General features: G+C 43.3%; 1 protein-coding gene across 1 annotated transcript in view; it reads right to left on the reverse strand.

Annotated features, from left to right (window-relative positions):
- Positions 1-6682: 6682 nt before the first annotated feature.
- Rbp (RIM-binding protein) overlaps positions 6683-22714 on the reverse strand; it is a 293718-nt gene continuing 277686 nt past the window's right edge. Inside the window, exon 36 of the mRNA XM_071679462.1 lies at positions 6683-12829. Coding sequence (XP_071535563.1) covers positions 12257-12829 — 573 coding nt within the window. The 3' untranslated portion in view covers positions 6683-12256. The remainder of the gene's footprint in view (positions 12830-22714) is intronic.

Here is a 22714-nt window from a genome sequence, read left to right on the forward strand (position 1 = left end):
CAAAATATGGCAAGGACTCTGTTACTCGGCTCTTACACAAGTGAGGTGTTAGACCAGGTCAGCAGGATTCCGAAGGCCCAGGAACGTAGGCAAAACCTAGCCACAGTAACATACTTGCCCGTGACTCAGGGTGGGAAACATAACAGTGGAGAAAGAGGACAAAATAAGTGTGTCTTATGGAAGTGAACATGTTAAGGATGGATGAACGACCCAAGTTACTATTGGAATATTAGTCATAGATAAATCCATCAGAAAAGAGGCATCACTTAGCTGATACAGCAGTTATAACTCGCTTAGACATTGGGTGTGTGTATCATTGTAGTGTGTATCATTATCATACATCACCTGAATAGATTACTAATTTCGCTGTATATACAGCAGAAGACGTCGCAATTGTACTATAACCGCATAACAGGTGTAGAGGAAGATAAACTTGATGTTAATGACATCTAGATCCATGAGATCAATCGGCGAATAGAAAAATCAATGCGAATAAGTTACCAGATCTATATAACCAAGTGCCTCGGGTTTTGAAAGAAGTGAGCAAGTCATGAGACTCTCTCTCTCTCTCTCTCTCCGCGGGTAAAACCGTCCATTATATTATCATAAGAGTTGGTACCTAAGGACAATGGGGGTTAGCGTGTATGTTGGTGTGTTTATATAAAGATTCGCCAAGACTAAGCTTGACACAAGCTCTTGTTGCTGACAGCCTGTTCTCGGGTGTGCCATTACTGGCGCAGGTCGCACGTGTGTGTGTGTGTGTGTGTGTGTGTGTGTGCTCAGGGTTCCATTACTGGCACAGGTCGCACGTGTGTGTGTGTGTGTGTGTGTGTGTGTGTGTGTGTGCTCAGGGTGCCATTACTGGCACAGGTCGGATGTGTGTGTGTGCTCAGTGTGTCATTACTGGCACAGGGCGGCCCATATGTTAACGGTAGTGTGGTAGACACAGGTGGATGTGTGTGTGTGTGTGTGTGTGTGTGTGCTCAGGGTGCCATTACTGGCACAGGTCGGATGTGTGTGTGTGCTCAGTGTGTCATTACTGGCACAGGGCGGCCCATATGTTAACGGTAGTGTGGTAGACACAGGTGGATGTGTGTGTGTGTGTGTGTGTGTGTGTGCTCAGGGTGCCATTACTGGCACAGGTCGCACGTGTGTGTGTGTGTGCTCAGGGTGCCATTACTGGCACAGGTCGGATGTGTGTGTGTGCTCAGTGTGTCATTACTGGCACAGGGCGGCCCATATGTTAACGGTAGTGTGGTAGACACAGGTGGATGTGTGTGTGTGTGTGTGTGTGTGTGTGTGTGCTCAGGGTGCCATTACTGGCACAGGTCGGATGTGTGTGTGTGCTCAGTGTGTCATTACTGGCACAGGGCGGCCCATATGTTAACGGTAGTGTGGTAGACACAGGTGGATGTGTGTGTGTGTGTGTGTGTGTGTGCTCAGGGTGCCATTACTGGCACAGGTCGCACGTGTGTGTGTGTGTGTGTGTGTGTGTGTGTGTGCTCAGGGTGCCATTACTGGCACAGGTCGGATGTGTGTGTGTGCTCAGTGTGTCATTACTGGCACAGGGCGGCCCATATGTTAACGGTAGTGTGGTAGACACAGGTGGATGTGTGTGTGTGTGTGTGTGTGTGTGTGTGCTCAGGGTGCCATTACTGGCACAGGTCGGATGTGTGTGTGTGCTCAGTGTGTCATTACTGGCACAGGGCGGCCCATATGTTAACGGTAGTGTGGTAGACACAGGTGGATGTGTGTGTGTGTGTGTGTGTGTGCTCAGGGTGCATACTGGCACAGGTCGGATGTGTTTGTGTGCTCAGTGTGTCATTACTGGCACAGGGCGGCCCATAATGTTAACGGTTAGTGTTGTAGACACAGGTGGATGTGTGTGTGTGTGTGTGTGTGCTCAGGGTGCCATTACTGGCACAGGTCGCACGTGTGTGTGGTGTGTGTGTGTGTGTGTGTGTGTGTGCTCAGGGTGCATTACTGGCACAGGTCGGATGTGTGGTGTGCTCAGTGTGTCATTACTGGCACAGGGACGGCCCATATGTTAACGGTAGTGTGGTAGACACAGGTGGATGTGTGTGTGTGTGTGTGTGTGTGCTCAGGGTGCCATTACTGGCACAGGTCGGATGTGTGTGTGTGCTCAGTGTGTCATTACTGGCACAGGGCGGCCCATATGTTAACGGTAGTGTGGTAGACACAGGTGGATGTGTGTGTGTGTGTGTGTGTGCTCAGGGTGCCATTACTGGCACAGGTCGCACGTGTGTGTGTGTGTGTGTGTGTGTGTGTGTGTGTGTGCTCAGGGTGCCATTACTGGCACAGGTTCGGATGTGTGTGTGTGTGCTCAGTGTGTCATTACTGGCACAGGGCGGCCCATATGTTAACGGTAGTGTGGTAGACACAGGTGGATGTGTGTGTGTGTGTGTGTGTGCTCAGGGTGCCATTACTGGCACAGGTCGGATGTGTGTGTGTGCTCAGTGTGTCATTACTGGCACAGGGCGGCCCATATGTTAACGGTAGTGTGGTAGACACAGGTGGATGTGTGTGTGTGTGTGTGTGTGTGTGCTCAGGGTGCCATTACTGGCACAGGTCGGATGTGTGTGTGTGCTCAGTGTGTCATTACTGGCACAGGGCGGCCCATATGTTAACGGTAGTGTGGTAGACACAGGTGGATGTGTGTGTGTGTGTGTGTGTGTGTGTGTGTGTGCTCAGGGTGCCATTACTGGCACAGGTCGCACGTGTGTGTGTGTGTGTGTGTGTGTGTGTGTGTGTGTGTGCTCAGGGTGCCATTACTGGCACAGGTCGGATGTGTGTGTGTGCTCAGTGTGTCATTACTGGCACAGGGCGGCCCATATGTTAACGGTAGTGTGGTAGACACAGGTGGATGTGTGTGTGTGTGTGTGTGTGTGCTCAGGGTGCCATTACTGGCACAGGTCGGATGTGTGTGTGTGCTCAGTGTGTCATTACTGGCACAGGGCGGCCCATATGTTAACGGTAGTGTGGTAGACACAGGTGGATGTGTGTGTGTGTGTGTGTGTCTGTTTCGTAAAATGTAATGAACTGATTCATCCCAGATAGCTTCAGTTTACTGGGGAAAGGTGAGGAAACGTTAGTCGTATGTGGTTATGCAACACTGCAGTGATGTGGCGGTGTTTTATGATAGTGGACTTCGTGATGGTGCATTTGCTTAGAAGTATAGTACGTGCGTTGGTGTAGCTGTTTAGTGACGACTTGGCGTTGTGGTAGAGTGGTATTGAGGTGTATAGGTGTAGGGTAAACTGGCAAAGTGACGTAGAGGTGTCGTCGTGATGCACAACAGTGTGGTAGAACAGAGCTGTAATGTTCTGTTGACGTCAAAGCGCAACGTTGTATTGGTCTAATGGCGTTCTTATGACGTTGCTTTATGGTATAATGGCACACAGTAGTGTAAGTCTCGTAAGGGTGTGGTCGTTCAGTACTGGAGGGGGTCGTATAATGGTGCGGTTTGGTTGTGGTGCTGAGGTGCACAGAGTATAATGGTGTAGCATTGTTTGATGTTGTAATGGTGCAGCGGTACAGTGACTTTAGGGTTTAAGACCAGTGGTGCAATGATATAGTGATCTAATGTGGCAGATTGCAATGCATCATGTGTTTAGAGCAGTGTAGGTGTGATATATCTGTGGGGTGTAGTATAATGTGGTTCAGTTGTGCGATGTAGTGGTAAAATGTGTCGATGTGGTAAAGTGTGGTGTGAGGGGGGCAGCGTCTGGTCTGTTTATAGCTGCGTCGTGGTACGCTTTGTGTATTTGTGTAGGGGTGCGTTGATCTGACAATGAAGTAGCGTTCCAGCGATATGTACTGATGAAGTGGTATAATGATAGTGTAGTGGCTTGCTGATAGATCATTACCGACTCGTGTCGTGACTAGAGAACCATGAGACATATTTGCATATTGAGGATACATTCAGCGAGAAATTAAATCCAATCTTCGTATATCTATCAGTAATAGTAGACAGCCCTGTCTACCTGAAGAGCCGCGATGTACATGATCTCATATATTCATTCCTTCGCTGGAAAGGCGTTCCAGGTCATCGTATTGTGCACGAGATGAAATAGAATGACAAAGAGTCCGTTTCATGCATGATTTAAAGACACGTTTCCATGATCAAAAGCGACTATGTCTCATAGGATAAACATATGCGAAAAATTCCCCTGGGAAAGCTTTGGCAATAAAGGAGAAAGGTCTTTATCGAGCAAGTGATACATGTCGTAAGAAAATACTTCGATTCATCGAGAGTCGAGTGTGTGTCCAGAAGCTGCCAGGAAGACTACGTGTATTAGTATACAAAGACATGGCGATCCTCTTGCAATGACCAGACCTGAATTTTTTCCCTCGTGTCTAGATTGTAGTGGACATCAAACACGTGTGCCTCGTTGCTACACCAATTGGGTTAAGCCTCCCTTCTGGCGCAGACGAGAGAGAGAGAAGAGAAAAAATGTGGTGCATTCAACGTGCAGCATCCAAGCTTAACGAATATCAAATGCTTTCCTGATATACTGAAGTGGTTTTATCATCATGGATTCTTATAGCTCACCCTTCGAATTCTTTTCTCACTCTCTCTCTCTCTCTCTCTCTCTCTCTCTCTCTCTCTCTCTCTCTCTCTCTCTCTCTCTCTCTCCACTGCGCTTTGACATTCTGATCTTTTCAGTCTTATCTTTTTTTCCCTCTGTGAAACGAAATTACTACTGGCTTACACTGATGAAAATCGTAATGCCAGAAGGAAGTCAGAAATGAAAGTATCATTTCGTCGCGTATTTCACACCCAGGCACAGCGTATCACAACATCTTGCCGATATTCATGTGTTTGTACGTTGGTACGTGATGATGGCCAGTGGCTATTCAACACCAACAAAGGAGACGAGTCATATTCGTGCTGCAAGTTATACTTAAGACAAGGAATGTTGGGGTAGAGTAGAGGGGGAGCTGGCGTGCTGCCTGCAGGCTGGACCAACATGTGAATTTGGTCCTTAAACTGTCGTGATCTAGTGTCTTTCAACCCACCTTACATCTCCCCTCTGTGATCCTGTAATACCTCTTATTTTTCCTGTCTATTTCATTGTCCCATTGCTTGTCACCCCTCTCTCTCTCTTTCTCCTCTCATCTGTTCTTCTTTCCTATATCCGTCTAATATTTCCCTTTATCCTGATTTATATCTAATTTTCTATTCAGCTCTTCGATAACCTTCTTAACCCCCCCCCCCTCTCTCTCTCTCTCTCTCTCTCTCTCTCTCTCTCTCTCTCTCTCTCTCTCTCTCTCTCTCTCTCTCTCCTACCTTTCTTCATCTCCCTCGTACCCTAGATTGTCTCTTAATGAGAGTTTCATTCTACTTCAGTTAAGGTTTTCCTTGATCAAAATTGTGCGTAGTGAGATACCACATAGCCACTGACCCTACTACATAAGTTACCCACACCTTACAGGAATAAAAGTAACTTTTATTTCCTTCTCTGTAGTTAGGTAAAGCATTTGTCTTCTCAATCTTGTCTTTGGTTCTCACCACACCAATCTGTGTGTCTCCGTTGATCCCTTCACTCTTAGGTCTTTCGTTCGTAAGCTGTAGTGTACAGAGTGTCTTTCGTTCGTAAGCTGCAGTGTACAGAGTGTCTTTCGTTCGTAAGTTCTAGTGTACAGAGTGTCTTTCGTTCGTAAGCTGCAGTGTACAGTGTCTTTCGTTCGTAAGCTGTAGTGTACAGTGTGTTAATCGTATCACTCGTTTTACCCTAGGCGTTGATATCTGCTGAGTGTACAGAGTGTCTTTCGTTCGTAAGCTGCAGTGTACAGAGTGTCTTTCGTTCGTAAGTTCTAGTGTACAGAGTGTCTTTCGTTCGTAAGCTGTAGTGTACAGAGTGTCTTTCGTTCGTAAGCTGTAGTGTACAGAGTGTCTTTCGTTCGTGAGCTGTAGTGTACAGAGTGTCTTTCGTTCGTAAGCTGTAGTGTACAGAGTGTCTTTCGTTCGTAAGCTGTAGTGTACAGAGTGTCTTTCGTTCGTAAGCTGTAGTTTACAGAGTGCCTTTCGTTCGTAAGCTGTAGTGTACAGAGTGCCTTTCGTTCGTAAGCTGTAGTTTACAGAGTGTCTTTCGTTCGTAAGCTGTAGTGTACAGAGTGTCTTTCGTTCGTAAGCTGTAGTGTACAGAGTGTCTTTCGTTCGTGAGCTGTAGTGTACAGAGTGTCTTTCGTTCGTAAGCTGTAGTGTACAGAGTGTCTTTCGTTCGTAAGCTGTAGTGTACAGAGTGTCTTTCGTTCGTAAGCTGTAGTTTACAGAGTGCCTTTCGTTCGTAAGCTGTAGTGTACAGAGTGCCTTTCGTTCGTAAGCTGTAGTTTACAGAGTGTCTTTCGTTCGTAAGCTGTAGTGTACAGAGTGTCTTTCGTTCGTAAGCTATAGTTTACAGAGTGTCTTTCGTTCGTAAGCTGTAGTGTACAGAGTGTCTTTCGTTCGTAAGCTGTAGTGTACAGAGTGTCTTTCGTTCGTAAGCTGTAGTGTACAGAGTGCCTTTCGTTCGTAAGCTGTAGTGTACAGTGTGTTAATCGTATCACTCGTTTTACCCTAGGCGTTGATATCTGCTGAGCCACATAGTTATAATGGAGTTCACCACACAAACCACACCCCTTCGATTTATCTCTTTTTTTCGGGGTATTGAAATACACCTAAGTATGGGATCGTTTACTGTAACAGTTGTGCCAGGATATGTACATTATAATACAACAATGGAAACGCTTATTGTACAAGTAACATTATGGATAAGGATACCAGGTCCCAGGAGGAAGAAGGTCGACTGTAGTAGTAGTAGTAGTGGTAGTAGTAATAGTAGTAGCTATCTAACCAGCAGGAATAGCAGTGATGGTAGGGAACAGAATAGAAGAAGTGGTGGTGGTAGTGTCGTATTAAAACGTTGGCTGTTCACTACAGGATTCATCCAGTCCTGGGTCCAATGTTAAGTGAGGGATGGAAGGAAGGTACTCAATTCTGACGCTTCAGGAGAGTCTGTAGGTACTTAATTGTTGTTGGGGTGGTTGGGGGAGGGCGCGGGGGACGATTGATTTCGCGGAGCACCCAAGGTTGACTGGGAGCTCAAAATGACTTCACAGACTTTTACAAAAATTACAAACTCACAAGAGCCCAGTAAAACACACAAAGGATCCAGAAAAAAAAGAAAGCTGAGAAAAGCCTTAAGAATTTCATACCGGCCCCTCTGAGCTTCCAGGGATCCAATGAATTTCCAAAGACCTCAACAAAAATAATGTGTGTATGTATATATATGAGCTCAGAACATGAGCAGGAGACGCTGAAGAGATCAATTTACAAAAGAATTCTCACTACGTCGCTCCGCGATCTCGACTGGAGAGTCCAATTGGTATTTTTAGAGAAGGAATTTCCAATTTTCATATTTTTTTTTAAACGCTGGTCAATTTCGTTGAATCTTTTTGACTTTTATGGGAATTTATTGCGTCTCCTGAAGGGTTCCCGGGCACTGAGAGTACCAGCCGACCATAATAAGGCAAAGGAGGAAGTGTCCACGCGACTAGTTTTTTTTTTTTTTTTTTACATTTTTTTTTTTTTAAGTATGATACACACGCACTCTGACAGGACACAGGCAAAAAAATTTTTAAGCCAGGAACGGCCCACTCCCCCCGAGCAAACAGGGAACTTGGAAAAGGTTCAGATTTCATTATATCGAAACTTTGGTTCATTAATCTCGAAGCATGGGTGGACCGCGTCCAGCCTAGGGGATCTTAACCCTCAAGTCTGGACCAGTTAGTAATCTCTAAGTTTGTTCTGGTACTACTTATTTCTGTCATTCATGAACTGGTGATTCTGCAACTTCATTTTCGGTTTTTTGATTCGCTAAAGTTCTAACTTCATTATAAGAATATGGTTCATTTCCTTAAAATTGATTCGTGATCGCTAAGTTTCTCGTTAGGATCCGTACCGAAAGGGGTCATACAAAAAATTCTCTTTCTAAAACCTATTGACAGTCTAGCATTATAGTCTTGGATCACACTGGTATAACCATTACACCCTCTTATAGTTGCTTCGAGTACATATTATCACTGTTGCTGATCTGATAACTACAGTACTACCTATAGTTCACGGATAGTGATTCGGATATGATAAAATTGAAGAGCTAACACATAATCCCACGACAGGCACTCACGCAAACAGGCCACTGAAGAGCTTTCAGCCGAGCGGTTAGAAAGACCAAAAGACTCGCGCTGAAATTCATTGATGTACCCGCGTCCACGACGAGATGAGTGAAGGCGAAGTTGAACACATATTTGGGATCGCTACATATAATACGTTCCTGTTACCACGTATGTGTAAGTTAGGAGGGAGGGGGGTGGGTGGTTGGTTGGTTGGTTGGGGCGGGCGCTTGAAAAATGGGAGGTTGGTTGGTTGGGGCGCTTGAAAAATGGGAGGTTGGTTGGTTGGTTGTGTGGAAGAGGGGTGGAGTGGGTCGCTACACTGTGTATATATTTAGAGCCCCCATTACCCAGGGGGCCTCAGCTCACAACAATCAGGATCGCAGCTTAATCGATATGTTCTTAGTCCATACGTCAAGGCGATTATCTGGAAACTCCGGCGAACACAAGTTGCACAAACACTGAAGACGTGATCCCTACGTCTGGACAACCGCAGGATTCACAAGGAGGAGGAGGAGGAGGAGGAGGAAAGGCTCGAAGGAGAGACAAAAGGTGGAGAAGGAGATGGGTTGGAAAAATCAAGGAAGTGATAGAGCAAGATAATAAAGAGAAGGTAGAAGTAAAGTGGGGGAGATGGGACGACGAGGAACAATCTTGTGTGCTCTTACCAAAAGAATACAGATTTTTTATATTTTTTTTTAAGATATTCAGTTCAAGTGTTCTCTTATAATACCTCGAGGAATAGTTATCATTAGATAATAACAAAACAACAATAATATCATGGTCTGTCATGTTGCCATGCCAAGCCATGAGCTATATAGAAACCCTTGGACCTGATGCTTAATGTTAAAAGTTATCAAATCACAGTTGCTAGAACCACATTAATGTATGTGTGTGTGTGTGTGTGTGTGTGTGTGTGTGTGTGTAAGTTGATACGTCTGACAACCTGGTCAGACGAGGAGACAGGTCATGCAACACAAGCAAGGTCATGCAGCTAGGCCGGAACAGATCAACACCATGATTTTAAGTAAGGTCAACAGTCTTTTGACTTAACTGGAGATCGTCTAAGTTACTGAAAGGAGAAGGGAGGGAGGGGAGGGGGGGCGCGAGGGGTAGGTATGTATTCGACATGTTCAGTTGCACGTAACTTTAGGTGATCTACGCGAGAAATAGGGTGTGAGGGATTTACTGAATCTGACGCAATTTGTCTTTTTTTTTTCCTTATAATCAGGATCTAAGTGTATCACGAGGGGAGAATAGTTGGGTCAACACTTTACTGGACAACTTTTTGTAGGATACAAGCGTAAGGATCAATGTATTTACCAACTGAATCCTACAAAACTCATTGAGGATCTAGATGCAGATGCTATGGTTAGACGAGACATATTCGACATTTGCAATTTGAGATACTTTTTAAGTAGAATCAAGGTGTAGTTCTTTACTGGGAGGGGGGGGGGATATCCTTTTTTTTTTACAACATTTTTTTTTTCAAATTTACACATACAGAAGCAACTTAGGGTAGGAGTAGTGTATTCAGTCCAAATAAGGGACGGAAGTTCATCTTAAAAATGGAAGAGGGGGTGGTGGGAGAGAAAATGGGATTCGAAGTGTGGTGCGGTATTCATAAATAGCACTTTGAGAAGGAGGGAGCAAAGGAGTGCCTCACTGCCTCTTGGCGACCAGTGATAAAAAAGCACTGCGACTAGACTTCATTTTTTTTTCCCACAGCTTCGACTAAGTATAAGAACTCCACCGAGGATAGCACCAGACTGATGATGGATCAATGATCTTATGGTGGACTTGAGTATATTAGCACAGCCGAGCTTCTAGGAGTCACACGGAGTCAAAGGTTAGGGGAGTGGGGGGAGAGAGGTCATAACGTGGTGACTATAGTAGCATGATACACATCTGGTCACAAGGCTCATGTGTTGCTGGTCTTTGGCCATTTCTATTATAGTTCTTTTTTTTGTGCTTTGGGGTAACTTAGGGATCTTTGTCTTTTGATTTGCTGTGGTAAGGATGATTCTGGGTCATTTTAATCCACACACACACACGCTGTTGCTTTATGAGTACGTCTTCTCATGAGGCTGGTCACTTCATTAAGTTACCAAAAGTAAACGGGTGATATCAGGTCTTATTAGAAATTTGCATCATGTCCCGTATAGGGCTGTAACCATGTTTCACTAGGATGCAATGCGGTTCGATCTCGGAACACCACACACACTAGATATCAACCAATTTGCTCGTAAACACTTTTAGTTTTAACCTAACTCAATACTCCTCTCATGTCTGTGATGGCAACTTAGTTGCCTCCTCCTGAGATTGTAGCAACAGACTGAAAAATCTGGTCTTGATATGCGTTTGCCATTTTTTTTTCAACAATATCTACATCCAAATGTGGGATTTTCTCAACAGATGATATCAAGACGTTTTCAAAATGTAAGACAATACTTATTTCTGTATGGCCAAAGATTAGAGTTATAACAAACATTATTGGTGAAGGCTGTATATATATATATATATATATATATATATATATATATATATATATATATATATATATATATAATCATACACGAATTGCCCAGCCATGTAGATAAGAGAATATAGCTTAGGACGTGACAAAGAAGTAGAATAACTTGTGCATGTTTTAGAATGAGACGAAGCTCCTCACGGTGTTGTGACCTAGTGTCCCAGCTGACCATATTTAAGCCCTTCTCAGCATTTGGTCATCACCACCTTCTCCGAATTAACATATTCTTAATTTTCTACAACAAATTTCTCACGCGCGGAGACTTGCGTCATCACTCGCGCTACGATGGGAGAAGGAGAATTCAAAAAGTACAAGCTTGTGTCACTGGATCACAACACCGGAAGGATTTGCAACGATTAAATTTAGTGATTTAGGGAGAAAGAGATGGAAGGAAATGATACACAGCCTCGCAGAAAGGCTTGTAGACAAGCGGATGAGGATTGCATCTTCATGCGCACATCCGCCCGCCTGCGAACTCGGAACACCATGAGACAAAGAGAATTCGGAAGAGCTTAGTCTTACCCTCGCTGCTCCGACACAAGTCATATACATATACATATATATTCATATATATTCAAAAAAAAAAGAGACTATCGATATGTAAAGTTTTTTTTAAGCAGCAAGGGTAAATATAAGGTATGGATTAAATCAGGCAAAGGGAAGGGTTTTTTGAAAGAGGAGGAGGAAGGGGGAAAAATATCGAAGAAATGCTCTATCGTCTTTGGTAGCGAACGATCTGCTGACCTGACCTTGGGTTGTGTGTGTAGAAAGGTTCACCATGACTCCGTCTCGCTGGCTGGCTGCCTGCCTGACTGACTAGACATACACAACACGCTCACTAGATATGGGGCGTCAGGAGGGATCCACGAGCCATGGAACATTTTCTTACATTCGAGTTTTATTTTGTTGTCTTAGTAAATACAACGTCACAGGCTCTTCTTTTTTTTTAAGTTAATCCCTCCTTACGCCTCCAATCAGCCATCACTGTTGGTTACATATCTTGTGTAAAACGACTGAACAAGAAATGACTTATATGAAATCTTGAGCTTAAACAGCGAGACTCGACTGCACATGCGTAAAAGCTCTTGTCAGAGAGGAAGAGGAGGAGGAAGGGGGTTTGATCACCCCCAGCGGGTCGTAGTGTTAAAGATAAAGTGGACTGCCGTCTGGTTACATGCCAGACCTCTACTGGGCAGCCTATTCGAAGTTTAACCCTTGGACCCGTGAGCTGTGAGCGAACAGTACAAACTTTGGTCATGGTACACTGTACAGAGGCAACGCCATTTAGGGGTTATAAAAGAGATGATCAAAGGATATTCTTATGACCATAGAAAAAACGAGGGGATAAGTTTCGTCTAGCATAAACTGGGATATAGATGAAATGAAGGGTTTACTGTTTTCGGCACTTTGAAAATGGACATATTCCCTGTCCTTTGGTCTCCTGTGGGTAGGCTGCCAGCGACAAACAACGCATACCACGAGCAGTGACAAATGCATATGTTCACATCGCATGATAAAAGAGTTAAACAGGCTACTTCCTGCTGGCTCTCATAGCCCAAACTTCTTGAAGAGGAAATCTTTCCCTTTAGACATGACATCCGTGACGGGATTCTGTGTGGCTAAGTCACCCAGTTTACCCATGAGGTTCCCCTCTCCCATGGGGTTGGGAATACCGGAAAGTCCTGCCCCTAGGCCACCGGGTAACGCCCCCGCTAACCCACCGGGTTTCTCCTCCTTAGTCTCCTCTTCCTTGGTCGCTGCAGGGGTAGGTTCAGCCGGTTTGGTGATGGTTTCTTCCTCTAGGGGATCGTTCAAGTCGAAGTCTTCCATCAGTTGGTCTAGATCCGCCGAAGAAATGGCAGGTCCATTGTCCACCTCTTCGTCCAGAAGGTCGAGGCCGTTCAGTTTGCCCCGAGACGCCCCTTGCGCGCTCGCAGTGGCTGCTGACGAGGTCGTGTTGGTGTGCGTGGATCCAGCGGACGCTGCGGAGGATTTGGTTATGGGTCTCTCTCTGGACACGGACCTACCACCTCTCTCCGCCGCGCTGCTGCTGCTGGTGGTGGCGGGGTCTTGGTGGTGGTCCCCCTGGGCCCCCTGGGCCCCCTGGGCCCCCTTCATATCCTGGGGGAAGAGCAGAGGAGAGCGGGTGAGTCTCGAGGGTGATTTAAGAAGTCTAGGGAATCTATTAGAAGTGCTTCAAATTGCAATAGACAACTGCCAGCGTGTGTTTTCTCTAAAGCTACTTGGGAAGGTGTGCGAGAAAGGACATGCGCCAAGTCACCTGCGCCATTGTTCTTCTGCACAGGTGTGTGTGAGAGAGAGAGAGAGAGCTGGAGCTGGCACTCCGAATAGGGATCTATGTACACTTAAAAAAAAATCACTCTGGTTTTCACACAGTTTAGATTAAAGGCATTTTTTTTTTTTTTTAGTTTATTTACGTGTCATTTTAGTAGTTAAGATGGAGAGTGAGAAGTGTTAACTATACGAGTACAGAACTGCTATACAAGCCAGTAAAACCAAACCAAGAACTAGGAGTAAGGAAGAATAGGACCCATGCGCGGTCATCATGCAGATATATTTCGGTCACCAATATTCGCTCCAGCGTCTATTAAGTCGCCTCACACACTCTGGGGGAGGGGAGGGGGGTTGGTTGGTTGGTTGTGTTGTTGTTGTGGGGGGGTGGGGAGTGAATTACATTTCCTGTGACATGTAATTAAGTCAAATCCTCAACAGGTTCTACAAAAAGTTTAGCATTCGAAAAAAAAGAAGTCTTTCTACTAATCGTACGGCTAGCACCTCAACTACAGCAACTCTAATAAAAAAAAAAAAATATGATAAAATAAAAAGTTGAGACCTCGTCCCAGCCATTCCTTGACTAAAACCACTGGTCACATCATTGTTTTTTATCATAAGTGATATCACAGACTCGTACAGAGTCCAACCGGAGATGTCAGAGGCAATGAAATAATCACTACTCCGCCCTTCTGCATTGAACTACTTACTACAAGTACAAGAAGAAAGAGGAAGCTCTCAACGCCCTTCTGCATTGAATTACTTACTACAAGTACAAGAAAGAGGAAGCTCTCAAAGGCTCACCAGTCTTCCATTTAAATACATATATCGGGCTATGGTACCATCTGAGGTACGTCCTCCTGATGTGATCTGATGTTTTAAGACTCTAGACGGGACGAAAAGATAAAAGAGAAGTTGCCAAAAAGCTGACTAGTGATGAGCCATGGTGCTTTCCAAAGAGTGCTGAGTAGTGATTAGATCAGGAAAGCCGAGTTTTAGGCCATATTTGTGATACAACTCCTGGTGGCAGCTGAGACAAGTTGAGGATTGAGATTACTTCCAGAAAATCTTTTTTTTTTTTGGACACAAGATGAAAAAAAAAAATCATGAAAGCAGAACTGAAATACAGCAGCGACTGTCTTTTAGCTGGCTATATTCACAAGGAAGCTACAGCTGATCTCCATCCACTATTCTGCAGATAAGACAAACACATGTACTACACTGGTTACAACTGGTTTTTATATAAAACCAGTAAAATATCCATCTATTATATGTCTAAGAATACTTAATACTACTTAAGGGGAGGGGGTGTAAATGAATGAATATACACTGGTTAGGCCACTGCCCGAACTACAATGCAAATGATATGCGTCGGGAGGATATTGATTGAGTCGTAAGACAACAAAATCCGTCCAGGTGAAGAAAATGGGGGGCGGGCGTCTTATGAAGAGCACAATCAGGATAAACTAGCAAAGAGGGAGGGAGGGTGGGTGCGTGTTGGGCAGCGCTGCTGGAGTTGTACCACGGTTGACGCCGGGTTAGTGTGTATACACTTGAGACGCCCCTATGCCTTTGATGCATCTCACAGATGTCTCCACTCTTCTTGAACTTGGCTCACGGTACATCTTGAACTGCTGTAAGATTCTATTGAGCTGGTCAAGAGTAGAGGTGAATATGTAAAGTGTATATCACACGCACACACACTATATATATATATATATATATATATATATATATATATATATATATATATATATATATGTATATTATATATATATTATATATATATATATATTCATTTTTTTGTGATCTTAGGCAAGTGCAACGATGAATTTTGTGTGTATGAGAGTGCAACGAGAAACGACAGATGAATGTTTGTGTTGGGTTGCGATACTTAGACGACCTCAGGCATGAAAAGAAGTTTCAAGAAGTGTGATGCAACATCCGGGATATATATATATATATATATATATATATATATATATATATATATATATATATATATATATATATATACACATATATATATAATATTGAGAGACTCAGTCATATATATATATATATATATATAAATATATCGTAGGTGCAGCAGCGTCTTGTTTAGATGATCAACAACGCTGGTCTACATTAGGCAAGAACTCAAAATGAAAAAAGGAAATAAAAAGAAAAAAAAAAAAGAAACTGGAAAAGAATTAGTGAGCACAGAACAAACAACGAGACTAACTAAGGTTATGGTGAAACACATTAATTACAACAGCCAACGAGAGTACGAGAAAGCAACGACGACAGGTGAGAGAGAGTGTGTGTATATATACATAATCACACTGCTCTAGCCATGCACACATATTCCTTACCATGCCATACAAGTGGGGTGGAGTAGGTCGGAGACAGAGGAGGAGACTGAGAGGGACAGAATAAGAGGGACAGACAAAGAAAAAGGGACGTGGGGATGTAGGACAGAGAGTGGAGAGAGAGAGAGGAGTGACTGGGAGGAAATAGAGAGTGTGAACGAGCAAGCACGAGCCATCAGCCATGCGGATATTCTAGTGGATATAAAAGAAAAAACTCATCAAACATCCATTGGCCATGCTAACACTTACCTGACCGCTAGTGACTGATCTACTAGCTACTGAACGGGTATCTAGCGAGAGAAGGGGGAGGTGGAAATTAGTTAGTATGCATAAACGACCAGAAAATAATGAAAAATAAAAGGTTTCCGACACCCATCATTCCAGTCCAGGCCCAGGTGTATCTGAAGTGACCATATTAACGAGAGGGAGCTGGTAGGGAGGGAAGGACGTGGGGAGGAGAGGAGTTAAAAGTGGGTTTTAAGAAAGGGAGGACATAAAGGAGATGGAAATAGAGGGACGTGGGAGGGACAGAAAGGAGGAAACGAAAACGAGGAAGAGCGATGGAAGGTGGAGGTAGGAGGCTGGAGTACAAGGAGAAGGATGGAAGTGGATAACTTAGAAAAAAAAAAGCGAGGGAAGTAGTTGAGTGGGGGGAGAGAAGATGCGTTCAATATGATGCTGCAGAAGTGATGGGAAGGGGAGGAGAAAACTGATGGAGAGGCTAGGTCGTATGAGGGAAGGCAGGCGGTGGGTGTGAGAGGGTGGGGAGGAAAACAGACAGATGTGGAGAGAAAAGGTAAAGAGGGAGGTTGTATTATGACGAAGCATTGACGGTGGGGTAGTCGTGAGTCCATGGTGTACAGAGACAGAACGAAAGGGAAGGAGAGAGAGGATAAGGGTATATAATGGAGAAGCGAAAGGAAGGAGAAGGAGCGGTGAAGGATGTTCGAAGGAAGAGGGAAATGGAGATGGAAAGGAGGACAAGGAAGAAGGAAATGGAGATGGAAGGAAGGACAAGGTTGAGGGAAATGGAGATGGACAGGACGACAAGGAAGAGTAGGAGAAAACGAGACGGGTAGAGAAGAAAAAGTAGTGATCCTTTCACGGTCAACTAGGTTGTTAGTAAATCAAGCCATTAGACTCGAAAACACAGGATGAATAATCATAGGCAAAGAGGAATCAAGGATGATAAGGGAACAAAGAAGAGAAAAACGGTTGAAAGAAACACAGAAGAGTTCGCTAGGCGTCCAGCAGAAGACAGACGTATTTGTCGATGAAGCAGCGAAGAGGAGAAGACGTTGATAATGATGGAAACAGACGGCAAAGACAGAGGAGGAGGAGGATGGATGAAGAAAAAACATAGATACGGTACACAGATCCCTGAAAGGAGTATGAATACGCATCGATAGGCAAACAAAAGGCTACATAAAACATCGAAATGTATGATAAGAAAAAAAAAAAATTCGAACCAGAAAAACGTTCCCATGAAAGGTTAGAAAACAAAATGTCAAAAATCTCAGTATAGAATGAGAGGATATGTGAGCAAAGCTTAGTCAAGAGAAGAGAGTGTTTGACTGCTAGTCGTAGATCATTAACTGGAGGTGTATATGAGAGATGGGAAACGAGGCAATACATAGAAGTCATTAGGAATTATGCAGACAGAAAACCTGCCGTAATCTAGAGGGAAGAGAGGGCAATGAAGACAATGAGTAGGAAGGAGAACTGATTATTGAAAGGGGATTTAATCCACTTGAAAGAAAAAATGTGAGAAGTGAAAATGATTGGATGGTGTATAAAGAGGGTTAATGTTTGTTTAGACAGGACCAGAGACAGACTTCGTTCACCTAAGGACAATAAGAATGAACAAAAGAACACCCAAAAACAAATACATCGAGTTACATAACGTTTGGTTACTAATGAATGCAGAAAAAAATTAAAGAAAATAAAGATATCCATATCGTTCCGGAGCAGAAAGAGGAAGATAATGACTGATAGCAGAAGAGGCGACATATGAGACATATGAGAGAGAGAGAGTTTGTCAGATAAGCTAATAAAACTAGAAGTGAGAGAGAGTTTGTCAGATGAAAAAAAGTTTGGAAATGGGACAAATCAAACGTGTCAACAATGACTGGCAGACTGTAAATCAAACTAGACGACGTGATCAAGGAAATGATCACATATAACAAAAACACACCGACCAACAAACATGGAAGAGAAAGTCTCTGGACATCAATAAGGGTGGAAAAAAAAAATGTACTTGATACCAGTACATAGAACATCTGATGGGATATGTAGCACTGAAGAGTATGGTAAATCAGAAGGATGGATAAAAGAATGATGGAGAACAAAGGGAAGCTTATGAAAAGGGATGTGATGGAAGACTTTGTTAACAGGAAAGTGATGAAATATTTATAAAAAAGAAGAGCTGAATTGCTGTCGCAGTTGGGTTACATGTAGAGATCAGAATCACATTAAAAGAAGACATTTACACCGGTAAGAATCACAGAAAAGGAGTGGCTACAGCTAGAGAACTGGAGTGAAATGAAACACGTAATTCAAAATGGTAAAAAAAACCGAAAAAAAAGAACATAGGACGACATATATAAATTTGAAACGAACATTAAAAGACTATATGACACCAAAAATGATATATCGGAGGAATCGCAAAGAACAAGGAAGAACACGCATAATGAACACGAGAAGAAGAAATATGGAATAACTGAACGCGACAGGAGACGGTAAAGCGACCAACACGAGATGTAAAGCAACATTTAAAACATAAAGAACAAGGAACGGAATGGCGCTACAATAGCTGTTCCTTCACACACGAATATAAGAACTTGGAAAACATGTACACTTGGCTAAGTCCGGCGCTAAACGCTAACAAGAACAAGGAACATGATGATGCACAGAGTGAACAGCTGAACAGATATGGTAATACTCATACTTTTTTTTTTTTTTCGAAACTTTCAGAACAAAAACCAGTGGATGATGATGATGGAATGAAAACCACCACCTACTTACGAGGTTTTGTGGACTTGAACAGAGGATGAAAAATGAAACGATGAAAAGATGTATTTCAGAATAGAAACACACGAACGATGGATATATATATATATATATATATATATATATATATATATATATATATATATATATATATATATAAGCAACTTCCAGCGTAGTGAAGTAATTCCAGGACCAGACGAAAAACGGCCTCACTGCTTTAATTCGCACTTCAGCTGTCTTGTGCACAAAATCAGATTTCCTTATCCTCAGCCAAGCCCGACAGACCATACCCTCCATTCACTTGACCTTTTCATGCGCTCTGGCTCAACACGTTAACATCTCGTCGCTCTCCGTATAATATATCGCAGTAATTTGCTCCATCCCATGCACGCACGCTTCATACCTGTTGTTCAGACCCTAGATAACTCAAACCATCTTTAACTAAACCTCTTCTTCATGCTGCTAACCCTTTAGCAACACGCTCTTCCCACCCATATCATTTCCTCTACCCCAACAAGCTCTCACCTTCGCTTCCACCAAGAAGTGATCATACATTCCACCAAATGCCCCTCAGCTCACAGTAAATACATATACCCTAACTGCAAGAGGTCATTTTTCTCGTGGTTTCATGCATGTATACCCTAACCTATCTTACCTTTCAGCCTCAGGATGATTTTCTATGGGGCTTCCACAGCACTAGGGAAGTGGGTCACGTCCACCAAGTGAGACCCGAGATGAAGAGGTGTGGTGATGTCATGTGTATGTATGTCTCTGTGGGACGATTGAGGAATAATGTTCCAAAGTCTTTATCATGGAAGCTGTATCTTGGTCAGGAGGGGTTTTGTAGTACGTTGAATTCGGTGTTTGTCATGTTGGAGTGGTGTCCAAAACCTAGATGAGAAAGTATGACGCGTACATACCTGGGGAGTATAGTTTTGGATGCCTGTAGTGTCTGGTGAGGTGGAGTTTAATAATGGACTGGCAGAATGATTGCTTAGTGCTTCTTGCATCACTATGGAATGCAGGCTTTGTTAATGTCATGTTTCTTGGCAGTATGAAGGGATCATTTAAGCACAATTCCTTTAATTGCAGGTTGATGGGTATGAAATATTTTTTTTTTTTTGATGGACGAGGTCTACTACTGATGTTGCAAAGAAGTGGGGTGACGAGCAAATATTGAGGTGTGACTGTTGAAAGTATTTGTTTTCTTGCATAAGTGTTGGTTGTTTGTGACTGGTATGAGCGCCAGTGATATTTTTCCCAATGCTCTGCTTTGTGTGGTTTGCAGGTTTTTCTTTTATTTGCCTTAGGGTTGATAACGAGGTACGGTGGCCTGGTTTGTGGTGGATCGTATGAATTGTTACTAAGGGCATCTACGGGTTTCATACTGTAGATCAGATCTGTTACTGTCAAGTGTTTTGAAGACGTTTATATCAGTTATGGCATTTATGATGATACTTGTGGTATGGGGAGTCACTGTCATATGTGTCACATATGTAGTATCCGATACTGTTGGTGTATTTTAATTTTGAGTAGTTGACTACTCATGGTGATAAGAGGTAACATGTTAGATCTATGTTTGTTGAGGAATGAGGGAGCGACTACATATTTCAGAGGGGATGTGTACGTTCCATTTTGTGTACGCAAAGGTTCTAACTACTTGATGTACTGTTGGATGAAATTGGTTCCCTTTTGGTATTGTTTGAGTGCTGTGATGTGGCTCTGAGGTTATATGCTCATAAGATGACTACTTTCACGGATAGGATGGTGAGGAAGGTGAATGCATGGGCCATGAAAAGAATATATTGAGTCCAGTCACACTTTACATACACTTCCCTAGGCCCGTCAAGTGGCCAAAGCCAACTTCTAACGTGCTCCGTGAGCTACATTGAAGGTGTTCCTTGTGTGTCAAGGCGACTAAAAGAGGTGGAGGCAGGGTGGGGCTGGAAACCCTCCCGTTTTCGTGTCGCAGTTTCTAAAAGTATGGTCAGGAGTAGCCAAGAGAGGAGTGCTCATCCTCCTCGAGGCATTAGGCTGGGGGTCTGCGAATAGGCGTGGGTGTAATCAGGACTGGAAGAAGGGAGAGATCGATAACATGTTTGAGGTACGGTTGTAAGGCGTTCATGAAATAGGGCCAACTGAAGGGACTGGATCCTCAGGGGAGGGACTTGCTGTTATTCAGCCAAACCAGGTTATCGGAAAAGGTTAGGGGAATCCACGAATAGGTTTGTAAGGCTTGAATAAGGATAGAAGGACTCTTAGTTTCGGTGCATTGTGTATAACAGCTTGAAAGTGGATGTGAGCAAATGAGTGCCACTTATTCGTCTGTTGTTGGTGCTACATCACTAACGTGGGAAACAAAAGACAAGATATCGAAATCATGTATATATGTCTGTGTGTGTCAAATAGTGAAAGAACTGATTATGAAGAACCATTTACCTTTGTTTTTGACCTATGTAGGAACCATAATACGCCTAGATATATAAATTTAACAAGAGTGTTATGGGATGACCAGCCTTCAGATCCTATGGGTAAGATTAGGGACTATGTACAAAATAAAGCACCAACAGCAACCAAGTTACATACCTATGTTACCTATGATCCCTTCCTTGAATATTCATGATATTTACCTCACAACTAAATATATCCCAGATTATCATCGAGAGTCTCTCACACGAATCAGACTTATGTCTCATAACTTAAGAGTAGAGACAGGCAGATGGAACCGTACGCCAGCTCCTCTCAGGACCTGCTACTGTGATAATGTGTCCATACAAACGGAGAACCATGTGCTAATTTCATGCTCCATATCAGAAGATTGCAGACATAGATACCCTATGCTAAACTTTGCTAGTATAGGTGCACTCTTGAGTGAAAAGGTGTTCTTGGCTGAACTGTGCAAATATGTACATGAAGTACTAGGGAGGTATAATCATGTAATTGTTGATAGGCCCGCTTGAATGTATATTAATTGGACAAAATATTTGGTGTTTAAGTATTATCTATATTATTATGTATGTGCCTTATACAGTTATGTATAATGTAGATGCTCAAATGTTATTTTGTCAATAAGCTAAACTAACTGTGTATGTGTGTGTGTGTGTCATAAACACGTGATTTATTTGTATTTATAAATGTACGCCAATAAACTTATTTCTCTTTCCGTCCCTTTTCAAATTTTACCTACTTGACCCTTATCACCTGCAGATCAAAGAGCGAAAGTCCTCACACATTCAGATTACCTCACAGTCACATCAAAGCACCCTCACACTGCTCATGTAACAGCAAACATGCAACGCTACATCATGCAATTAGACCACCGGCTCACTCAAAGAGAAAGCATGCATCGCCACAGAAATTCACGGTCGTCCACCTAACCCATGACAGACATAAACCCAGTTTGTACCTTACAGCTTCCACTACCCTGAATGGTCAACCACTTCCACCCAACGCAATTACAACCTCACTAGATATCCTACATAACACACAAGTAACATTAAATTCTCACATTATAATCGTGAATACAAAGACTACAGTTAAACCAAACGCCCTCATGACATTTACCAGCACTAGATTTGGTCCAGCGAAAGAATGCCAAGGTATATTCTACCACCAGTCTATCCACCACATCCCACTCCACCTTACTCTAACCTTTACCTGCCTAGCCATCTTCCCAGTCTAAATACAACTGAAACAAGGCTGCAAACCACACAATGAGAACTCATAACAGTGAATGGCCTCCTAGCTCCAAATAACACTGGTCACCTGCTCAAGAAAGAGAAAATATTTCCAATATGATTTCACATCCTACGGAGAAACAAGCATTTAAAAAAAGAAAAAAAACTGCAGACATTTTCGAAATCAACAACTAACAATAAACGCTCTCAGAGAGATGAGAAATCTCTCCCCCGCTTCACACTTCAGCAACCTGCACACACAGATCCCACTTCCCACAACAAACAGATGAACAAAATATACATACACTGTAATGACCCTCCTCCCTTCCCCCGGTGTATTAAGCATTCACCCTCCCAACCAAATCTCAAGCACCACGTCACAACTACACCCATCTGAAGTCTCACCTTCAAGGAATGTACGATTAAAGTGCGCTTTCTCGTCTGCATTCTGGACACCCATCCATCTTGTCCAACGTTGCAAACACGGATTCGTTATCTCACATAACAGGTCTAAGATACAGCTACTACTAAAGGCAATTAAAGACACTAAATGCTTACTTCTCAATGGTCCTGTCCTCTCCAAAGAAAGACCCAAGACATTACCACACTTCTTGACCTGTGGTCCTGCTTGGTGGACGTGGTAGGCTTCCTGAGCGCAGCGGAGGCCTCATAGAAGG

This window comes from Panulirus ornatus, chromosome 30 (genome assembly GCF_036320965.1).
Source record: "Panulirus ornatus isolate Po-2019 chromosome 30, ASM3632096v1, whole genome shotgun sequence".
Classification (NCBI taxonomy): Eukaryota; Metazoa; Arthropoda; class Malacostraca; order Decapoda; family Palinuridae; genus Panulirus; species Panulirus ornatus.